Below are 20,900 nucleotides of genomic sequence, written 5' to 3' on the forward strand. Positions count from 1 at the left end.
TTTCACTTAAATTTGGGAAGAAACTTCTTCTCAGTAAGCATGACAGACACTGGCCCAGGCTGCCCAGGGAGGTTGTGGAGTCTCCTTCCCTGTAGACGTTCAAACCCTCCTGGACACCTTCCTGTGGAACCTCAGCTGGGTGTTCCTGCTCCGGTGGGGGGATTGGACTGGATGAGCTTTCGAGGACCCTTCCAATCCCTGACATTCTGTGATTCTGTGTGATAAGATTTGATTCTAATTAAGCAGACACCCATGGAGGTGACCCTGGGGTGCTCCTCCCAGCAGGCAGCCCCACAGGGGTGGGGAAAAGCTGCTGATGGAGTGAGGCGCTTGCTTGGGGAGTTTGCTTTGGAATGGGCTTGTAGTGGGACCCTGGGGAAGCAGCATGGAAAGGTCAAACCTTGTGAGTGTTGCTGTTCCTATACCACCAATTCCCTCCTGGAGCTGAAGCTTGGGGGAAGCAGCAGAGACAGGGGCAAAAGTGAAATCTTTTTTGCTGTGAACATCTGGAAATCAGAGACTTGTGACCCACTGAAGAACAGAAATTGGTGTAATTGCCCCCAAAATGACAAGCTGTTGATTACTAAGACACACAGCCCATGGTATCGCAACCAGCCCAGGGGTTATGACCAGTGCCATAACCCCACAGGCTTTTTTATTTTTTCCATATCTGTGAAAATCTCTGCTCTCCCATTAGCACCTGCCCTCAGCACTCCCTGAAAATTGCCCAAAAATTCCATCTTGGTGCAATTTAGGATATGCTCCAGCCTGCCCCGAGAACATCTGGTATCTGTGCATCGAGTGATATTAATCACAGCATGAACTCAGCCAAGTGTTAAACGGCAGAGCCCTCCCACCTCCCCCCTGCAAATGAAGGTTGTTTCAATGTTCCAGCAATAAAATTAACCTAGCAGCCTGGGCAGGCGGTGATCTGGCACGAACAACTGCTGTGTGGGATGAAGGGATGGAGAACGCTCTTAAATGGGCCAAGAAACCATGTGGTCCTATGACTTTTTGAAATCCCTGTGGTGTGTGAAGCTATTTTCTAGTCCTCATCTTCTGAATCCACGGCCATTCCTGCTGCGTCTGCAACTGCTCCCTCTCCTCCGGTATTTTGTGCTGAGGCTGTTGTTGTTTTGGGTGTAAAAGCTGCTCCCTGTTTCCAAGAAGGTAAACACCCCTCCCTCGCCCTGCTTTGCTGCAGAGATATCAAAGTGCTTCGCAAAGGGGGAGAGATGTTGTTTCTGTTTTGTAGATGGCGGAATGGAGTTGCAGAGGCTTCTGAGAAACACGAGTGAATCTGCTTGCTCAGAGGGTGCTTGTGTTTTTGCTCCAGGACACTTGTTGGCTTCCTTTAATGTTGGGCAAAGAGCAGATCGGACTGGCACAGGGAATATTTTTATGCCTCTTTTCCTTGGGCGACCACACGCCAGACAGCGAGCAAACCCCCATCAGCACCATGCTATTCAGGTTGCCCCCGAAGGAAAACCTGGCTCAGGTTTGCCTGAAGTTCTCCAGCTTGTGACTGAGGGTTGGTTGGTTTGTTTGGGTTTGGGTTGTTGTTTTTAAAAAAAAAAAAAAAGACAGAAAAAAATCAAAACTATGTCTTAAGTGCGGTTGGCACCTTAACTACCGAGGCTGCCCTGATTTCAAGGGAGGCAGCCCCAGCGCTGCTGCATGGGAGGGACGGCAGGGGGATAACTCTTGTGTGGTGCCTTTGATGTTGGAGGCTTTTTACCCGCGTTACCCCTGGGAGAAACTCGAGTGCTTTTCATGTCTGGTGGTGAGGGAGGCAGAGAGCCAGGAGGGACTCGCTTTGCAAGACCTTTACGAAGCGAATTGAGCAAAACTTTTCAGAAGCTGGGGGGAGACTCTCTGGGGCGAGCAGGGGAGCGCGGATCCAGCCTGTTTTGGCAGCTGAAATAGGTGCTGAAGCATCCTTGGCTCCTGCAGACGCCGGGCAGCGTGCGTTGTCTTCTTCCTAATCCTTGGCTGAGTAAGTGTCTCTGCCTGAGCTCTCCACAACCTTGGGGAATAAAAAGCTGTGGCAAGGACTGTGCTGGGGTCTCTGCAGCTGTGCCGGAGGGGAGTCATGGAGCAGGCAAGCTGGAGCCATGGCCATGCAATGAGTGCAAGGGGGGGTTGAAGGATAAGGAGGGAAAAATAGAGCAGTAGCTTAGCAAGGGGAAAATACCATGGGCATGATGCAGGCATCGGCGCAGGGGAACGCTTTGTCAGGGCCTGTGCTGAAGGAGGAGGAGGCAGAGCCGGCCATGCCTCCCGCTCATGTTCGCTGTGGGATGGGGATACGCTGGGATGTGTCAGTACAGGGGCTGGAGCGGGAGAGGGGAGGCACAGCAGCTGGTGCTGGGTCCTGGGGGTGAAATGGGGCAGCAGCAACCCCAATGTGCTTTCTGGTGATGGGGCTCCTTGGGCTGCCAGCTCCCAGCGCTGCCTGCCTGCAAAAAGGTCCGTACTGAATTTGGGAGCCCTGCCCCAGCCAGAGGGGCTGGGTGAAGTTGTCTCTACCCACATAGGCGGTGGGAAGGGGCTGCTGCAGCCTCACTGGCTGGGAAAACGTGTGACTGTATTGGCTTTTCTGCTGGTGTGAGAGTCACTCTTGTATTATTATATTTCTCCTGGGAAACTCATTTCTCTGGCATCATGGGGGGCATATATGGTGACATAAGGGAGGGCTGACAGCCTGCTCTCGAAGTTGGTTGTGAAGTGATGGGGAAGAAACCTCCTGGTGTTCGGTGGCCTCTTGTCCTGATGAGCACTAGGGAAGACCCATCTCCTGAGCATCCCTGTGAGCACTCATGGGTGGTGCAGGGCACCAGGCCAACCAGACAGCAGGGCAGTCCCCTCCCCAGCCCTCTTCTTTAGCTCTCAGTGCCCATGTGGGAAGTGGTCCCCAAAAGCATCCTTCTGCTCTTCCCTCCTCTCATCGCTCTTGCCCCAGCAACTCCCAAACCCGAGCTGCAGCCTGTGCCCAGGGTCCAGGTCCTCACCTGCGCAGGGACATGCGCTGCAGGGTGTGCTGGAAGGACTTGGAGCCCCCCCCCAAAAAAGGCATAGGGATGAGGATGTCCAGGAGGTCTGGTCCCCTCCACGAGTGAGATGTCCGGGCTCTTGCCCCCGAGCCCCGCAGCGCGGGGGGGTGATGCTGGCCGCTCTCTGTCCCCAGCATCGCCGCGGGTGCCCACGGGTGGGACAGCCCGCAAGTCAGCGGGGGTCGCCTGTCCCGCGGCTTTTCTCTTTAATTGGCTCTTTTGAACCAGCCCCGTCCAACCCCCTCCCGCCTCCCTCCCCGCCTCCGGCCCCGCGGGAGCTGCGACCGCTGGGTGAGTTCGCAGGGACGGGGCTGGGGGCCCGGGGACGCAGGGACCGATCTGGCGAGGGTGGAATGCGTGGGGACACCGTGGTCTCTGTCCACAGTTTTGTTCTGTGCTGTGTCGCAGCATTGTAGCTACGCAAACCGTCCCGCCTGGGAAGCTTCCTTTTCCCTTCCCTTCTTCCTTTCCTTTCCCTTCCCTTCCCTTCTTCCTTCCCTTCTTCCTTTCCCTTCCCTTCTTCCTTTCCCTTCCCTTCTTCCTTTCCCTTCCCTTCTTCCTTTCCTTTCCCCTCCCTTCTTCCTTTCCACCTCGTCATTCCTCTCTTGCCAGTCACGATGGCTGTTTGCTCAGTGATCACAGAAGACTGAGAACACATACATTTAAGTAATGTGGTAGGAACCCTCAGGACTTCCCAAGTCACGTTTTTTTCTCAGTGGCCTTAGGCAGAGGCTGGGGGTGATCTGTGCACGAAAGGCTTTGTGCCAGAGGATTTCAGATCTGGCTTTTTGTATCCATCCCTTGTGAATTGCCAATATTGCTGCTCTGTGCTGCCGTTTTCAGCATACACTGAGCTGTCTGATAGGGTTTCTGAGAGATGTTGCAGTTTAGGGCTAGAGGGCACTGACAGAGCGTTGTGTCTGCTCTTCCATAAGTCATGGGTCATCACATCTTGGCCACAAACTCCTCTTTGGAGCCACAGATGTCGAGCCCTCAGCGAGCTGAGGAGCCACGTGCCCTGCACAGCAAGCTGGGCTCGCTCTCGCTGCTTTCGAGGGTCAACTTGCACAAACACATGGACCAGAGGAGTGCAGGAACATCCGACTGTAGTGCCAGGCGAGCTCTGGGTTAAATATCCCTTGCGTTAAGGAAGTTACTTAATTTTATTGAATTCCCGCTGCTGTGGATGGTGGGTGCAGCACTTGGAGCAGACCAGTGCTGGAGCGGGGTGGGTTTTTATGCTGCTGTTGGAGATGTGCTGGCTGAGGGTCCTGGGTTCCCTGGTGCTAATGGCTGTTGGTTGGTTTGACAAGAATTGTGACTACATGTGAACCTTTACATGCCATTGCCCCATCCAGATGTGATTCCAGATTGTAGGATACAGCATCCAGGAGGAATGCAACCATCCAGGGTGTGTGCCCCACTGACAGCCCTGCTGTAAGGGCATCCTGAGTGCAGATAAGGACATGTCAGGATACAAAAAATATGCCTGGAGTGCACGGAGGACTCTGATAGTCCTGGGACCCGCAACCCCTTCAATGCTTTTGTAGTTGCAGTCCATGATTTTCCATGTTGAGAGCAAAATACCTCCGTGACTGTGAGGCTCATGGATAGCTCAGTGGTGGTGTATTGAATGTATTTGACCTCATAACCATTAAGCAAGTATATTCTCGCTAGTATGCACTAGCCATAGCTTGATGTATGCAGATGTAGCGGGGTCTAATGGCTTGGTGGCTAATGACCTGGCAGCGGTGGTTCCTGGACGCCTCTCCACAGGGAATCCACACTTCCTCTCTCTGAGCACGGTGGAATTTTTATAGCCGGTGGTTTTAAATGCTGTGATTTCCGTATGGCTGTGATGCCGCATCCAGCTCTGTCAAAGCTACACTGGGGCTGGGTGAGATCCACGCCAGAGATGTTGATCCCTGGGTGTAACGTCTGAGCGTTGCTCTGGTACACAAGAAAGGCTGGGAAAGACAGCTCTCCTGGGCTTACTGGTCTGTGCCAGCTTGTGCTATCTCATCCTCAGCATCTCGAGATGTGGCCCCTAAAATGGCTGAGCAGTGTTGGGATGCTCGTGGGTACCTTCCTGTGCACCCTCAGTGTCATTGGTGATCACTACAACAGGGTGCAGCTGAGCATTACCCAGCGGGAATTTGGCAATCATGCTTTCTCCAGCCCCTGATAAATTACAAAAGAACTGATGACGAGGTCTGGCCGCTCTGGGGGTGCTTTGGCTGAGATGGCTGCGTCCCCCCATGTCCCGCTGCAGGGATGCTGCCCTGGTCCAGCCGCCTCCACCCAGGTTTCCCCTCTAGCAAACTTGTGGAAAAATGATTTCTCTTCCCATTTCCTGGCTTCCTCCCAAACTGGGTTAACACTTGCCGTGGATGCAAAACTCGCTGGAGGGGCCCAGCCAAGCGGGGTTGTAAAAACCACATTTTCTTTGGGAATCGGATTAAAGCCCCTTCTTCTCCGCTGGGCGGATGTGGGTGACATGAAACCTCTCTTTGTCCTGGATGGTATTTCTGGGCCAGCTGCAGAGGGTTAACCCTTTCGTGTCCCACACAATCCTGGTGATGAATGGCCCTTTGCTAAGCAACGGGGACCTTTTCCTCAGCGGTTGTGGGTGGAAGCAGGGGAACTGTGGGCTGTGTCCTCCCCCTGTGCAGCCAGGGGCTGAAATTGCGATGCCTTGATGACTGGGTAGGGGACTGTGTTGAGATGCATGTGGGACAGTGACTTGACCTAACACTGCTTTCTTCTGCTTTTCTTTGGCATTTTTTCCTCTCTCCTTATTCCCCTAGATAAACCAATGGAAAGGGACATGTGCCCCAGTCCTGCACTGGGACCACAGCCCTGTCTGTGCTGGGACAGTCCCAGGCTGCCTGGTTGGCATGGAGGAACACGGGGATGCCAGTGGGGAAGGGAGGGGACAAAGGTCACAGCGAATGCAGAGGCTGGGCCAGCTGGCAAGGGCAGGAGAGCTGCTTGTGTGCTCCTCGGAGAGCAATTGCCATGTTGGTGATGCTCCCCAGGGCACTGGTGCCCAGCCAGGCGCTGGCACTGGGCTGCGAGCAGGAGCATCGTTTTGTCAGGAGAGCTGGAGGACTTAATTACCAGCGACTGCAGGCAGAAAGTGCCTGTGCGGCTCCAAGGAAGCCCATGGCTCCCTTGCCTGGGGTGTGAGGAGGCGGCTCGGTTTGTTACTTGGCCATGGCCGAGCAGAAATGAAGGCAGTGTCATGGCCATGCCCTGGGGAGTGGTGGCCGTCAGCATCTTGTGCCACGCACCCAGGGCTTGGGTGCCTTTCATTTCTTTCCCTCTGCTGTGGCACATTGCTGTGTCACTTTGGACTCTTCCTCTGCATTGCTGCTCTCAGCCTTGACTTGGCTTACTAATCTATGCAAAAGCCAAATTGCAGCAGGGACCATCCTTTTCTGGTGGCCTGGCCGGAGCCCCCAGGGCCAGCTCTCTGCAGTGTGGATCTTGTGCTGTTATCAGGGCTGCTCCTGATAAGAGCAGAGCAGGGATTTCCCCACGAGGGTGGCCTGGACCTTGTCAAAATGACACAGGAGAAGCTCACCAGGCCTCCTGGCAGCGGTGGGCTTGAAGACCACAAGTCTGAATTCACCCTGTACTACCCCTCTGAGTGTTAGGATGTGATCGCCCCGAGGCTGATGGAGGTGCCACCATCTTCCAGATCTGACCCCAGCAGATGGGGACTGAGAGGGACTCGCTTATGGTGTAAGAGCTGCAGGGAAGCAACGAATTTCCCTCCGCCCCCCATCCTCCTGACCTTTTCCCATCAAAATACAAAGCACTATTATTCGTGGAAAAGCACCTCCATCAGAGGAGACAGCTGGCGCTGCAAGCAGCTTGCTGGGGATGGGTTGCTATTAATTAAGCTGCAGGAGACAGCCTGGCAGCTTGAATGGAGTTTTCCTTCTTTTCAAGGTTAGGGCGCCCTAAATTCTTTCTTCTTTACCTCCAAAGGGAATTTATAGTTTTAAAGGGGGAAGCACACAAAGGACAGAGAAAGGCTCTTTATGCGCAGCTTGTGCAGACACGGATCCATCGTGCTGCTGGTGATGAGCGTGTGTGTGCAGAAGGACCGCAGGGACCTTTAGGACACCCCAGCACCCACTTTGCAGCTTGGTTTGTACCGGGTGGATGTTGTGACCCCCAGGGATGTCACTGCCTGGGCAGCACTGGAGCATCCTCTCCTGCTGCCTGGGCATCTCCCCATCTACAGGAGAGATGCTTCTTTGAGGTGAAATAGTGTTGTAAACAACTTCGGCAAGTTTGCTTGAGCTGTGGGGTGACACAGGCAGCCAGGTTTTTCACTGCACACCATTCCTCCTTGCAAAGGTGATTTATTTTTACCAAACCCATCCTCTGCCCCTGCTGTTGAGTCCACTTGGACTGTGCTGCTGGTGGTGAGAGGCAGAGGCAGTGATGGAGCGGTGCTGGACCCCTGCGAGGTGCCCCTTGGCATGCAAGACCAATGGAGGGTCTGTCTGTCCTTCCCTCTCTCTGCAGGGCAGGATATGGGGGTTTGGTGGAGTGGGGCTCTGGGATGCTGCTGGGGTGATGTGCAGAGGGTTTTGCTTTAGCTTTTTGAGGGTAACTTGTCCATTGTAATAGTCTGGCAGGGGGTGTCTGGGGAGTAGATCACGATCTTGAGGAGGGATGAGGATTGCTCGTAAGGAAAAAGCAGCCGCCGAAGGAGCAAAGTGCTTTTCCTCTGGCAGGGCTGAGCTGTGTCATCTGCAGAGCTCTCCTGGTGACTCTGGAGCTGCAGCATTTCGGTGGCAAGGCAGACCAGTCCCTGCTGAGCAAAACCTGTGCTCCGAGCTGCGGCGGGGGGGAATTGCATGGAAGATGCTGCGTGTGCTTTGCGTCTGTCCGAACCAGCACGTCAGTGGCCAAACTGGTGCCCCCTGCAAGGGGGAGGGACGTTGGGAGGAATGGGGGTTTTTCTTGCTTTTTCTAAATATTTGTGACCCTGGAGTGTCTTCCCAGCACAGCACATTCCCTTCTGGAGAATGATGAATTGCTCAAGCACAGCAAGGAGCCTTCTGCCCTCCCTACTCAAGCGAGCAGATGCCGCGGATCCCCTAGAAAAGAAACGTGCCAGAGGAAGGGATGTGGCTGCAGGGGCACCGCTGGGTGTGATGCTGGGAAGCGAGGCATGGCCTCCCTGGGGAGCGGGATGTGACGCTGGGAAGCAAGGCACGGCCGCCCCGGAGAGCGGGTGACTCACGCCAAGGACACGGTGCCAGCTGCGCATGCTGGCCCTTGGCAGTGTGTGAAATAATTCCTTCCTTCCTTCCCTCCTGGAGAATGGGAGCGGGCTGGAGGTGTCTGGCTGGAGGATCCCCCAGTTTTTGGTGTGATGGGAATGGGAACAGTCCATCAGCCCAGGGAGCTGATGCTGCTCCGGGCGCTGTGTGTAATGTGGGCTCAGCAGCCCGGCCGTTGTTCAGTGATGCTTGCAGGCTCTGCTGCCTGCTCCTGGCCAAGGCATGGAGGGGTTGTCCCAAAAGCAGGGCTCTTTACCCACTGTGCAAGCAGCTGAATATACACACAGAGTCAAAATATCATTTTATTCCGACATTGCGCAACATCAGGTGCTAGGTGATAAAACCACAAAGCTAGCACACCTTCTTCACAATACTTATATCATTTATACTTTCAATTTTGATTAGTACCTCCCCAGGTTTTCTACCCCATTTCCAGAACTGGTTATTCATTTACACGGGATGACACAATAATTTTCTTGTACTACGCATGCTCATGGGTTAGGGTCTTCACTCAGCTAGGGGTCTTTGCACCCGCGGGTGTGATTTTTAGTATTTTAATAAACTTACAATGGGCAAAACTCATCTAAAGGACACTTTATCTGACGGTAACTGCTGACAGGATTTGTTCTTAGAATTGCTAATAACTACAGAGGGGTCGATGGTGGTTGCTCCCTGTGCTGGGTCAGGGTGTCCCTGCTTGCAGGACCCCGAAATGCTCCTGGCAGCACCTGCATCCCATGGTACCTGCTGCTCCACTGCTGTCTCCATCTAGGAAGACTCAGACCACCAAATACCTCCTTGTATGAAGGAACTAGTGTGATACCTGGAGAGATGTGTCTCTGATACGGGCTGCTCAGAGAAGCTGCTTATTGTCGAAAGCCGGGTAGCTTGAAAGTAAAAAGCACAGCATCTTCTATAGACTTGGAAGTCCAGATGGGAGAAAATGTTGTTGTCCAGTAGGTCTCGACCATTACAGACCTTCTGGAGCGTTACCCTGCATGTTCAGAAGGGACCACAGTGGCTACCTGCCGGAGCCCGTCCTGAGCAGTAACACCCCCAGACCTGCAGCCAGGCTCCTAGAAAAGCGTTTGCATTGGTTTTAGATGTTCCTGGTAACGGAGGATCCTTTCTGCTCCTGCTGGAAGTGATGGTGTGTCTTTCGGTGTTAGAAATTAAATCTTGGTTTTCTGGTCTGCAAGCCCACATCCTTTTCTTGGTCGTGCTGCCTTCCACTGAGCTTGCTGGTGCTTTTCCAAGGTCTTTGGATGTGCTTTTCCTTTTGCTGTTTATTGATCTGAGATTATAAATATAGCTGGCAGGATTTCCAGCTGTCTGTCAAAGTCATTGGGGACTTGCAGGTGGTCAGCATTGCTACGCTATTAAAACAATGAAAATAATTTACTTAGCCCTAACACTGCACTTTTCACTGAGGGTTTGTGCAGTACAAATTGGAAATGTCTCTTCAGCATTCCTACAAGAACAACCGTCCTCCTCATGCTCCCTGCGTTCAAGGGATTTGATGTTTTCTTGGTATTTGGCAGCCTGGAGAAACCATCACTGGAGATCTGCTTCTCCCACTGCCTCCCAAGTTTTCCTGAGCATCCAGGACCACTCATGGGCCACCCATGGACCACTTTCGCCATTGACCCCTACCAGCTACTCACATGGGACTCATGCCCTCTGCCTTGTGCAGTGTGGCTGTGACGTGGGGACCCACTTTCACCGGAAAAGGTGTCAGATAAAGGGAGTATGGATAGGACTGCATGAGTGTAAGGCAGGCAGGAACCTTCCATATTATTTTGGGTAAGTTGCAAACTCAAGAACTGAATCTGTAGTTGGTTCAAATCCTTTGGTACAACTTGGAACAGCAGGATGGCCTTGCTAGAATTGCTTGTAACTCTGATCATTGTTTTTTTTAAGAAGAAGAACAACGACTTTCTGATTTTAGAACTCTGAATGGGGGATTTGGATCCAGTTCTTGTCTCTGTTGTGAATTTTCTGCCTGACCCTGGGCCAGTCGCTTAATCCTTGTGTTCATCTACACCAAAGGCATAAGGAAACATGCAATGGGAGAAGTACGGCAGGGCCCTGCTCTCCTTTCAGAAATTGAGAGATGCTCTTATAATAACAAATCCCAGAGGTGGCTGTTTGTCACCCTGCGAGTGCCTTCCCTGTGCAAACAGTCCCAAAGGTGCCCGAGAGCCTTCATGAGGACCAGCACGGTTACCAAAGCCCCATGTACTTATTTGCTTTGAGGCCAAGGATACCACTTTGTTGTCCTTCTGAGCCACTCACTCTCCCACCTCAGGTTGCTTCTGGGAAGGATGAGATATGGGTTGAAACAAAATATTTTCTACGAATTAATCTGACAAACAACTTGCACACAGTGGGAGCTCCTGTCCTGCTTCAAATCTCTTTGCAGAGCTCCTGCTTCAAATGTCTTTGCAGAGCTTCAGGGGGAACTTTTCTATAGGTTGTATTTTTTCCTCCTTACAGGCAAGACTAAAACACATCTGTGGTTTCAATATGAAAAAATAACACAGAGGAGCGAGGTGTTGGTTTACGTGGCTGAGCACCCTGCGTTTACCTCTCTGCTGCTAGTCTTGGTTTGGGCAAGTGAACCCTGTGCTGGGTGCTTAACACCCGCACGCTGTTACAGATGTGGATAATTTAACGGCAGGGTTATGAAGGGTGGACCCCCTTTTCAAGCCCACGTGCATCCAGGATCCCCCCTTATTCGTCGTGCAAGCACAGCACCTGAGCGAGCACGGCAGAGCGTTGCAGAGCCAGGCTGAGCTGCTTTGTGACTCTGCTCCTGCCTTTTTCTGGCTAACGCAAGGCTGGAGTGAGTTGCACAGAGATGCAGCTGCTACTTGGGCATGCCCAGCGTGGCATCTAGCATTGGATTTTCCTGCAGATTAGGGAGATTAGAACACTAATGCACATTGATAGGGGTTAAGGCTTTATTAAGTCATAAAAAATGGTGTAATCCAGCAGAAAGCTACGCGCAGCTGCGGCGTAAGCAGGTCGAGGCTGGGTTTCCTGCATGGGTGCTGGGGTAGAGGTTTCTCAGAAATTGGTGTTTGTGGCACTTGCTGAAGGGGGGAACGCGAGTCTCGCCCCACTGAGCACCCACCGTGTTCGGGGCAGCCCATGCCAGCCCTGCAGGGCTTCGCGGGGGGGGATGCTGCCAGCCTGGTGTGTGGCAGCTGCGCTGGGTGGAGGATGAGCCGCTGCTGCCAGCGGTCCGGAAGGGGAGAAGGAAGGTGACAGCCACGCGAGAGCTGTGGTGGCACAGCAGGGTGGCTGTGGTGTTGGTGGCTCCGGGCTGGGTTTGTCTCTAGAGCAGGAGTTTGACAGTGGTTGGTGGTGCTGCTAGCAGGTCAAAAAGGATGGACAAGCGCTAGCCCCTGGCTTGTGGGCTGTGCATGGGAAATGGAGTCCTTTGGGTATTGAGGACTGCAAATGTGCGAATCCTTCTTAACCCTTTCATCATCTGCAGGCCTTTCTCTGGGAATGCAGATCTTCTGAAAACTGCAGGGAGCTGAGGGGAAAAATACCCCGAGAGCACAGAACAGGTCAAAGTAACATCTGAAAGAGGCAGGTTGACTTTGCCCCTTCTGCTCCTTGCCGTGCAGCCTGGGTGGTGCAGACCACGTTGGGGTCTCTGCGCCTGCTCTGTGGGTCTGCCCGCCACCGAGGGGCTTCACCCCACACCAGGACCTGCTGGGACCTCTCGCTGCCGGTGAGATGGGGGCCAGTGGTGCAGCCCACTTGCCTGGCCCTGTGCACATCACTGCGTCCCTGGTGGGGCCCTTCTTTCTGCTGTTGGAAGAGAGGCGATGATGAAGCTCTGGTAACCAAGAGATAAGGCAGGAAGGGCTTGTGGAGACAGATAGTATCTTTATTCAGCTTAATTGTCATGATTTTAAAAGCAGACAAGCCCGTGGGTGTAGGCTGCTGTCTCAAACCTGGCGGATGTGAGATGCAGCCCAGGGGTTTTCGAACAGCTGCAGAGTGAAGTGAGCCCACGGTCAGCAGCGTTAACAAACGCTGGAGACTGGTTTTGGTCTCTGTTGGGAGAGTTTCAGGATATTTGAAAGCAGAAGAGCACTGAGAGCCAGAAGGGCTGTATTTAGTGCTGAGGACCGGGTCGCTTCCCTGTCCCTTTGTCCCTGGAGCAAGGGGAACGGACAGCGGGGTCCGCTCGGGATGAGGCTGCACTGGGGCTGCCGAGTTTGTTCCAGCCTCGGTCTTCCCCATGGAAATCCCCAGTACCGACCCCCCCTCCCCACCTCCGGCGTGGGGCCGCGAGTGGAGGGATGGGGTGGGACGTGCTGTTGCACATGGTCCCGAGCCCCTTCCCCCTCTTAACCGCTCCGAGCCGCCCCCTCCTCCCCCGGCCCGGCACCGGCTCGGAGCGGCTGGGGGATGGAAACCGCCCTGGGGCGAAACAAACTTCCCGGGAAGAGGCTCCATCCCCCCGGGCCGGGCTGGAGGGGGAGGAGGGCAATGGGGGAGGAGGAGGCAGGGTGATGGGGAGGAGGAGGAGGAAGGGCGATGGGGGAGGAGGCGGAGGGCAGCGCGGGAGGAGGCGGGGAGCCGCCGGTTGCCGGAGCTGCCGCCGCCGCGGGTGAGTCGCCGGTGCCCGGGGGCGGGGGCGCAGCGGAGGGGGAGGCTGATGGAAAGCGGGGGAACGGTACTTTTTGGGGAGTAAACTGTTCTGGGGGAGAGCCTGAGAGCGCGGGGGGTGGTCCCGCCGGTTCCCACGGCGGGCCCCGGGCACCCGAGCGCGGTGAGAGGTGTCGGGACGGGGGTACCCGGGCGCTGCCGGGGGGGCTCGTCCCGCAGCCCCCGCCCGGCCCCTCCCAGCCCTGCGCCCCACAAGAGGGGCCGTTGTTCGGCGGCCGCCTGGCCGCGATGCCGGCATTGTCCGGGGATGAATAGCGGCTGTGTCCGGGGGGGCACATCCCGCGGGGTCCCGGCGGCCCCGCCCGCGCTGCTGCCGCTGCCCCCCGTGAACGGGCTCTCGGGGCGTCTGGGGCGCAATTGCCTTTTTTTGTTTTTTTTTTTTTTAAAGAAACACTCCTCGAAAACAAAACAATTAAAACAAAGGAAAAACCTCAAAATCCCTATACAAAAAAACCCAACCAGCCAAAAAAAAAAAAAGCTAAACTAAAAGCCCCAGGGTGTAAATCCGCCTTGAGCGCTGGTTACTCCCGTTCGCGGGGAGCTGGCAGCCCTGGCGCTGCTGGTCTCCTTTTTTCTTGCCGTAGCTGCAGAAGTCAGTGACTCCATGGAGCGTGGGAGGTCAGCGCTGGGTTTGGAGCACGGCGGCTCCGGGCACACGCAGCCGTGCCAGGGCCCTGTGCCGAGGTGCCCTGCGTCCCTCCTGCCCCGCTGGTTGGGCCAGCTCAGTTTGCAGAGCACTGCCTCTTTGTTTTCAACAGCGAGGGGTGAGAGGTGCTTTCTCTTGCCTTGGGGCTGGGAAGAGTCTCCGCATCCCTCCTGTGTGGTCGCCCAGGGTGGGCAGGGGCTTTGGAAGGAGTCACCTCCCAGACCCATGGGGCAATCATCTTTGTGTGGGTCACACCTGTCTGGCTGCGGGCACCCCAAACCTGGCCGCGGGGAGCAAGGGCTGGGCTGCCACCAGGTGCTTTGCTGTGTGGAGTGGTTCATGGAGTGTGTTTTGCTGGCACTGGTGAGCGGGAGAGGTCCCCTGTGACCGGGCTGTCCCCAGCCAGGCAGGGCTGGTCTCGGGGTCACCTCTCGCTCCACCTCCAGGGGAAGCTGCTTACGGAGAGAGGTTCATTGGGGCTGTGTGGCCAGAGACCTCTGCGTACCTGGGGATCAGTTTGCAGTATTGGAGCAGGTGAGACTTGAGGTTGTTTATGATCATCCTTTTCCTTTTAAACTTCTCTGGGCAAGCAGGAGAACAGCATAACAACTCCTTGCAGATCTCTGTAAGTGGTTTAGAGCTGCTGCCTCACGTGGTTGCAGAAATGAGGATGTACGACTGCTGGCCGCGCTGCAAGGGCACATGTCTGGGACCGGGCAGGGTGGCGGTCGGCCTCATGCCGTACCTGGGGGACACCAGGGTGGCACGGAGGCTCACACCTGAGCTCACAGGCAGCAGTTTGAGAGTGCTTGAGGTTGTGTCCAGGCAGTGGTCTGACCTTTGGGATGAGCTCCGTGTCCCAGCCCGGTAACACCCATGACCGGAGCCTGCAGCAGCCAGAGGGTTAAGCCAGGAGAGGAAGCAGTAACAGGGAATCCTGGAGCATCCCTCTCTTGCAAATGAAAGAGTGATCCGGGGTGAGCTGCAGAGGACGTTTCCGGAGCGGGGAGGGGGAAGCGTGTGGTGAGCAGGGACGGAAGCGCAAGCAGGGGACATCTTGACCTCCTCCACAGCTGCGTGTGCTGTGTGTCCATGGCTGATGACTGTGGCTTGACACTGTGGTCCTGCCTGGTCACCTACCGAAGCGCTTGCTCCTGAGCAGGAATTGCTGGCTTCATTTTTGATCTCTGAAAACAGGTTTATTCGCCTATGTGAATAAAAGGCTTCAAACCTAGAGCATCTTGTGTGCACAGGAGGCACCTGGCCACCTCTCTGGCAGCTCTTGGGTGGATATGGTCTAATGAAGTGTAGTTAAGCATCCTCTGCTATTTCTAGGTCATGTCTGTTGGCACCTGGCTAAAAACGCAAGCTGAGAAGGAAACAACCAGTTGGTAGGTGGGTCGGGGCTGGCGACCAGCCTGAAACTGTAGCCTGGTGCTGGGGATGCGAGCAGACAGCTTCCAGCTTGGGCCTGGCTCTGCCAGCTGAGCTCAGATGATTGCAGTTGAATAATAGAAATGTTCCTTAGTTACAGTTTGGTGCTGCAGGATCTGCGGCGGTGCCTCTGTGAGCCAGGCTGAGCTCTCCAGATTTGGACCGAGCTGTGCCTCGTGTTCTCTGGTACGGCTGAGCAGCTGCGCTCACCTCTTGGCTCAAGAGAGGTTGGTGCTGGTTTGGAGGGTCCATGGAAGTTATGCCCTTCTCTGGTTCTCCTGCAAAATATCCATTTCCTCTTGCTCGAAAGACTCCAAAGCCTTTGACGTGGTCACCAGCTCGGTGTGCAGGGGGGAGAGGCCCTGGAAGCTGAGTGTATTGTAGCCCACCAGTTGACCAAAAACTATAAATTCACTCTTTGATTCTAAAAACATCTCTGTCACACCCTACAGGCATAATTTGTTAAGAATGCCGCTCCCCAAAATTGGACAGTTAGTTGGTCTGCACTGCTCCCTCAAAAACATCTGTGGATGCTCAGCTGCTCGGGAAGCGGTTGTGTCTTCACACCGTGATGCACTGCTGTTTGCTGCTGTGAATCTTCTGTGGTTGTGTGAACCTGTCCAACTAATCTGGAAACTTGTGGCCTTTCCAGTCTCTGCTTGGAGGGAAGGGGAGTTATCCCCAGCACAGTGTCCTGGTCTTCTGGGTGCTTGGAGCTCTGCAGAATCAGCAAAAAGTTGCAAATGCTTGGTACTCCCAGCATCCAGGGGAGGTTTCTATGATTTACCCAGCAAGCATTAGCATTTCTCTGGTAATCACGTGTGTGTCTGTATAGCGTGCGGATAGTTTGAGTCTGGCAGCAGGAGACTGGGAGGATGTGACGGGTGGTGGGGACAGAGGTGCAGCCTCCTGGCCACTCTCTGGTGGCTCGTACAGCTGCTGAGTGCTGGGTCCATGACCAACCCCGCTCCAGGATCAGCTTTGCCCTCCCAAATTGCCAGAATCCTGCTCCCCTGCATTGCCAGAGAAGATAATGGAGCTGCTGGCTCTAGGTGGGAGATGGGGTACGTCAGACATTCCTAGTTCAGCATCTGCAAGGGTTATTCAACATCTGTGTATCTGCAGTGGAAACACAAGTCTCCTACAAATGCCTTTCCCAACTCCTCCATGAGGATTGCCAGCCCCGGGATTCGGGGTTTCGGGTGAGCTCACAGCCCGTGTTGCATCCCCAGCCTGCAGCCGACCTGGCTTGCAGCTGCACAGCGGTAGTGCAGCATGTCTAAGCCCTTGGTTTGCTGGCAGCCCCTCGCCGGCAGCATTTTGCAAAGCCCCATCCTGCAGCTGCCCGTGCGCGGCGTCCAGCTGGCTGAAGGAGCTGGGGGCTCCCCGAGGGTCTCCCCGGGGCTCCCCTCCTCACAGGATGCCTTTTATCTGCTGTTTTGCAGATGTTGGGTTTGGCTCGCGTCTGACGTGCTTTAATTACAGCGCAACAGCCTGGAGTCTTTGGCAAAATCAACTTTGGAGCAGCTGTCCTGAGTCAGCCTGGCACTCAGGCTGGAGCCGTGAGTCTGTTGCTGCTTGGTGCAGCGCTGTCCTGACGGCCTCAGCATCACCCGTGCCCACATGGAGAGGGTTTCCTTGGCAGAGGAGGTTTAAATACAGTGTGAACACATGTTCTTATGTGTCTCGTGTTTATTTAGGGGCATCAGAGCTGCAGGCTCTGGCTCTCTGTCTCCATCAGCAAAGCGAGCAGCCCGCACACTTCCCCAGCCTCCCTCCCATGGGAGGCATGAGCGGCCCTGGTGAAGCAATGATGTGCGAGGTCTGATCCTGCTTTTGCCAGGAATTTAATGGAAATCGGGAATTTCTGAGAGTATTGGGTGTTTGATAAACAGTGCTCTGGAAGTGTCAGCTCAGCTGTGCTGGCACCAAGAGTGCCACAGGTTTGACATCATCCCCTTAGAGAGCACAACGGGTCAAACAAGTACAGCATCTGCCCGTGGCACAACCTGCGCAGCCATTGTTTCTTCTCTAATTTATTTCTACTTTAGACAAGTGTCTGCTGGGAGTGCTCCCTGCCACCCAGCGCAGCATCCCCGTGTGCCCGGCGTGGTCCTGCGGCTCGGTCGTGTCCTGCCTCTGCTGGCACAGAGCCCTCGGAGCCAAGCGGGATGCTGGAGTCCTTGCTAAGAAAAGACCAGCTCAGTGCTGGGAAGCTAAAAAGAACAGTGAAGGTCTGTGGTGCAGCATTTCCCTTAGGAGTCCGCTGGTGCTACTGGGACATCTGTGTCCTTGCGTCCTTGCTGTCCTGCAGACACTCCTTAGTTGCAATAAATTCATTTGTATTTTATTTTTTTCACAAATGGGAGCCAGGTGCTAGAAGAAAATGTCCTTTAAAGGACTTTTTCCGCACAAGCGAGCCGAAGCAGTGTGGGCCGCGCTGCTGGCGGTGCTGCTTGAGCGCATCCCGGGCGGCAGTGCGCCTGCGTGCTCCATCCACGGTGACAAACTGCCGTCTGCCATCACCCTGCGCTTCCTGTGGCTTTTGTCTTGCTGGGGGCTGGGGAGTCCTGAGTCCTCTTTCTTGCACTGAAGGCAATGTGGAGAGACAGTGGCGAGACAGCACGTAGCGTCTGCTCCCTGTGCTGGGGACAGGTTTGCCTGCACGTCCCCCTGCCCAGGGAGGGGGTCAGCCCCTTCTGCACGCTGCTCATTAGCGGAGCTTGATAGAGGAGATGCTGGAGATGGCCCTGGCCTTTATCACAAGGGGAGGGTGGCTTTCTGCTCTATTTGTTTAGTTTCTTAATTTCTCTGTGCGCGCTGCTGGACCTTATCTGCACCAGTTTCCAGGCTGCCTGTCCCGTGGGGCCAGCGCACTTTGGGCTCTCCTGCACATGCAAGCGGTGCCTGCAGGAGTTAAAGCCATTGCATAACCCAGCGCTGCTGGTGGTGGCAGCATATTTTCCATGTGTTTTAGTCTTTTTTTTTGTAGTGGCACGTAGGGATTTTTTCCACTTTTGCCCTTACTGTTATGGAAGGGGGTAGTTTGGAGTCTGTGGCAAGACTGTGGGCACGCTGGGCCAGTCGGGTTTGCAAGGGGCAACGTGTTGCCAGCTGTGTGATAGCCTGAATCCACGTGTGCCCCGGGAGGAGCGTGTTGTACCGTGTGTGTCAGCTGCAGCGTGTTTGCTCTCTATCAGCTCTGTGAGTAACGCTTGTTAGGGAGTAGAACTTCTCTAATATGCTGGCCTGCACAGCCTGGGATTGAGGGTTGGAAAAAAGTATTCAAAGTGACCCAACAGTCTTTGGAATCAGTTCTGGGTTTGCTTTTTATAATTTTTATATATTTTTTCCACTTGGCCTATATTTGAGCACGTGGAAGCGCGCTGTGCTCGCAGGAAATGAGCCTTTCCGCCCTGCACACCCCGGCAGCCTCGGCTCTGACGCTGCTCCCGCGGCTCCTGCCCATCACCGGAGGAGAAGGAGTGATGGGTTTGTGTTTGGGGAGCCCCTTCGGACCAGCCACGCTCCTACAGACAAATCCCTTTGGAGGGAGGGAGAGAAAAACAGACAGCACCACATGAAAAGCCAGAAATAAGAGTGGGGTGAGGAGATGAGCTGAAAGCCATACTGTTGTTTGAGGGAATGAGGATGAGAACTTTGCAGTAAGTCCTTTGCAGATAATAATGTTTTTATTATTAATAATAATATAAATAATAAAGAGTAATAAAAATTGCTGCAAAAAGCTTAAATAAAATGCCTGCTTAGGCTGGTGGTTGCAGTGACCTGAGCATCGATCAGCAGCAGCAGCCTGTGGTGGGGAGGGCTCTCAGGAGTCCGTTTTCCTAAAACCTGCCTTTCCTTGCCTGCATCAGAGGAGCTTTCTGTGTGTGGCTGATACCTCCAGGAGCTTGCAGGGACCAAGCTGTGCACGTCCTGCCTTCAGGATATTGGAGCTTGCAAGGACCAGGCTGAGTGTGTCCTGCCTTCAGGGTATTTGCTGTATCAGCTGCGGGTGATGTGGCGCAGCTGGGACAGGGTGCGAGCAGATTGCGTTGCCTGGGAGCACATCGGGGCAGTTTGTCCTTCCCTGCAGCAGATGCTCCGGCCTGCAGAAGTGGATAGTTCCCCAATTTTTGTTATGAAGGTGTTAAATGAGGCAGTTAGGTGTCTGCTTGCTTCTCCTGAAGGGTTTTGCTAACCCGGAGCTGTCTCGCAGGGGAGATGAGTGTCCTGTCTCTGTAGGGAAGCTGGAGGGTTTGTGTTCCTTGGTCAGAGATTGGCAGAATTAGAGCAGGATCATGAAAGCTTTGTGGCTGCGTGGGTGTTGTCTGACATGACTCCTTTTGATGCAGGTGCGTTGGTTTTTGGTTTTTCACTGAGAAGTGAGCTGGGGCCAGCAGCCTCTGCGCTGCGTCAGCTGGAGCTGAGGAGGGCATGTGTCGGTAGATAGATGCTGAGGACTTTTCTGTGTCTGCAAAGCCATCCAGTTTCCCGAAACGCGGCCACGAGGCGTTCCCACCAGCAGTCTGCATAGCGCTGTAATTACGGTGGTACGGAGGAGCGGGCAGGCTGCGTAGGTCTGCAAGCCTCTAACGGCAGCGCCTGGGCACGGGGCCGTGTTGCTAAAAGCCTTCAACACTCACTAAATAAACTCCTGGACTTGTGCCAAGGGATTTTCTCAGTGCTGGGTGCTGCTCCGTGATGGCAGATCGGTTGCTGCCAGGACCTGGTGTGCAGTGGTTGCCACAGGCTGCCTGTCCCCCCCTGTGGCAGCATCGCTTTGCTGCGGTGGGCTTGGTGATGCAGGCAGGGATGGTGAAAGTTAAGGAGAGGAATCCCAAATTTGACATAATTACAGCAAAGGGAGATCCCATGTGCCTCCTTCCTCTTAACCTCCCAGTTCCTTGAGTCTCTGCTTGCTGATGTTAGCAGCAGAGACGCGGCATGTGCTTTATTCCCACTCTGGATGCAACAGGCAGCTCCTTTCATTCTGTGCCAGGAGCAGCATCCCGGCACTGCCTGCCACCCCCGACCACGCTCTGTCTGCCTCCGCAGGTCCAGAGGCAGTTCCCAGCCACGCACCCGGCATGACGGACGCTCCGCGGGATGCCGGCCCCAAGCAGGCGGCACCGACGCGGCCGGAGAAACCGGCTGCAGACTTCGGCTACGTGGGGATAGACGCCATCCTGGAGCAGATGAGACGGAAAGCCATGAAGCAGGGGTTCGAGTTCAACATCATGGTCGTGGGTGAGTTCTCCCCCCAGCACCAGCTGCCCGCAACGTGCTCGGCGAGTTGTTTCTGTTCTTCTGTGGTGATGTTTGTCCTCTCTGAAGTGTCAGTGTTGGGGTCTCTGCCTTAGGAGTCAGCAAATCCTGCTCCCAGGGAGCTGGCTTGAATTCAGCTGTTGTTAAAGCCAGTGATGTGATGTGGTCTGTGGTCCTGCACATCTTCCTGCATCTTGGGGTGCGTTACCCATAGGTACATCACGGAGGGGAACACCCCGAGGGGTGTTGGGACTCACCGAAGCCTTGCAGAGCTCTGCCTGTTTCATTTGGATATTTTCATACACAAATTGATCTATTGGGAGGGCTTCCCGGGCTGGGAGATCGTTGCAAACCCAGTCACTGCAGAACCAGTTCTTGCAAGGTTTTTTAACAAACCCAGCTCTTTTCTGCCAGTGGAGCAGCACTCCCAGGGCAGAGGGATCACGGCACTGATCCTGAGAGTCTGCAAGCAAGATTGCATGAGCCGAGCCCACATTTCCC

General features: G+C 54.7%; 1 protein-coding gene across 5 annotated transcripts in view; it reads left to right on the plus strand.

Annotated features, from left to right (window-relative positions):
- Positions 1–20,900, plus strand: part of SEPTIN9 (septin 9) — a 121,614-nt gene that overhangs the window by 87,162 nt on the left and 13,552 nt on the right. For 4 of the 5 annotated variants that reach the window (XM_065852260.2, XM_065852262.2, XM_065852259.2 and 1 more), the window contains one exon: positions 20,190–20,381. In XM_065852260.2, the coding sequence (XP_065708332.1) occupies positions 20,190–20,381 (192 nt within the window). Of the gene's footprint in view, positions 1–12,915; positions 12,993–20,189; positions 20,382–20,900 lie in introns of those variants that run through there. The other variant, XM_065852264.2, reaches the window with a different exon arrangement.

Source organism: Patagioenas fasciata, chromosome 18 (assembly GCF_037038585.1).
Source record: "Patagioenas fasciata isolate bPatFas1 chromosome 18, bPatFas1.hap1, whole genome shotgun sequence".
Lineage (NCBI taxonomy): Eukaryota > Metazoa > Chordata > Aves > Columbiformes > Columbidae > Patagioenas > Patagioenas fasciata.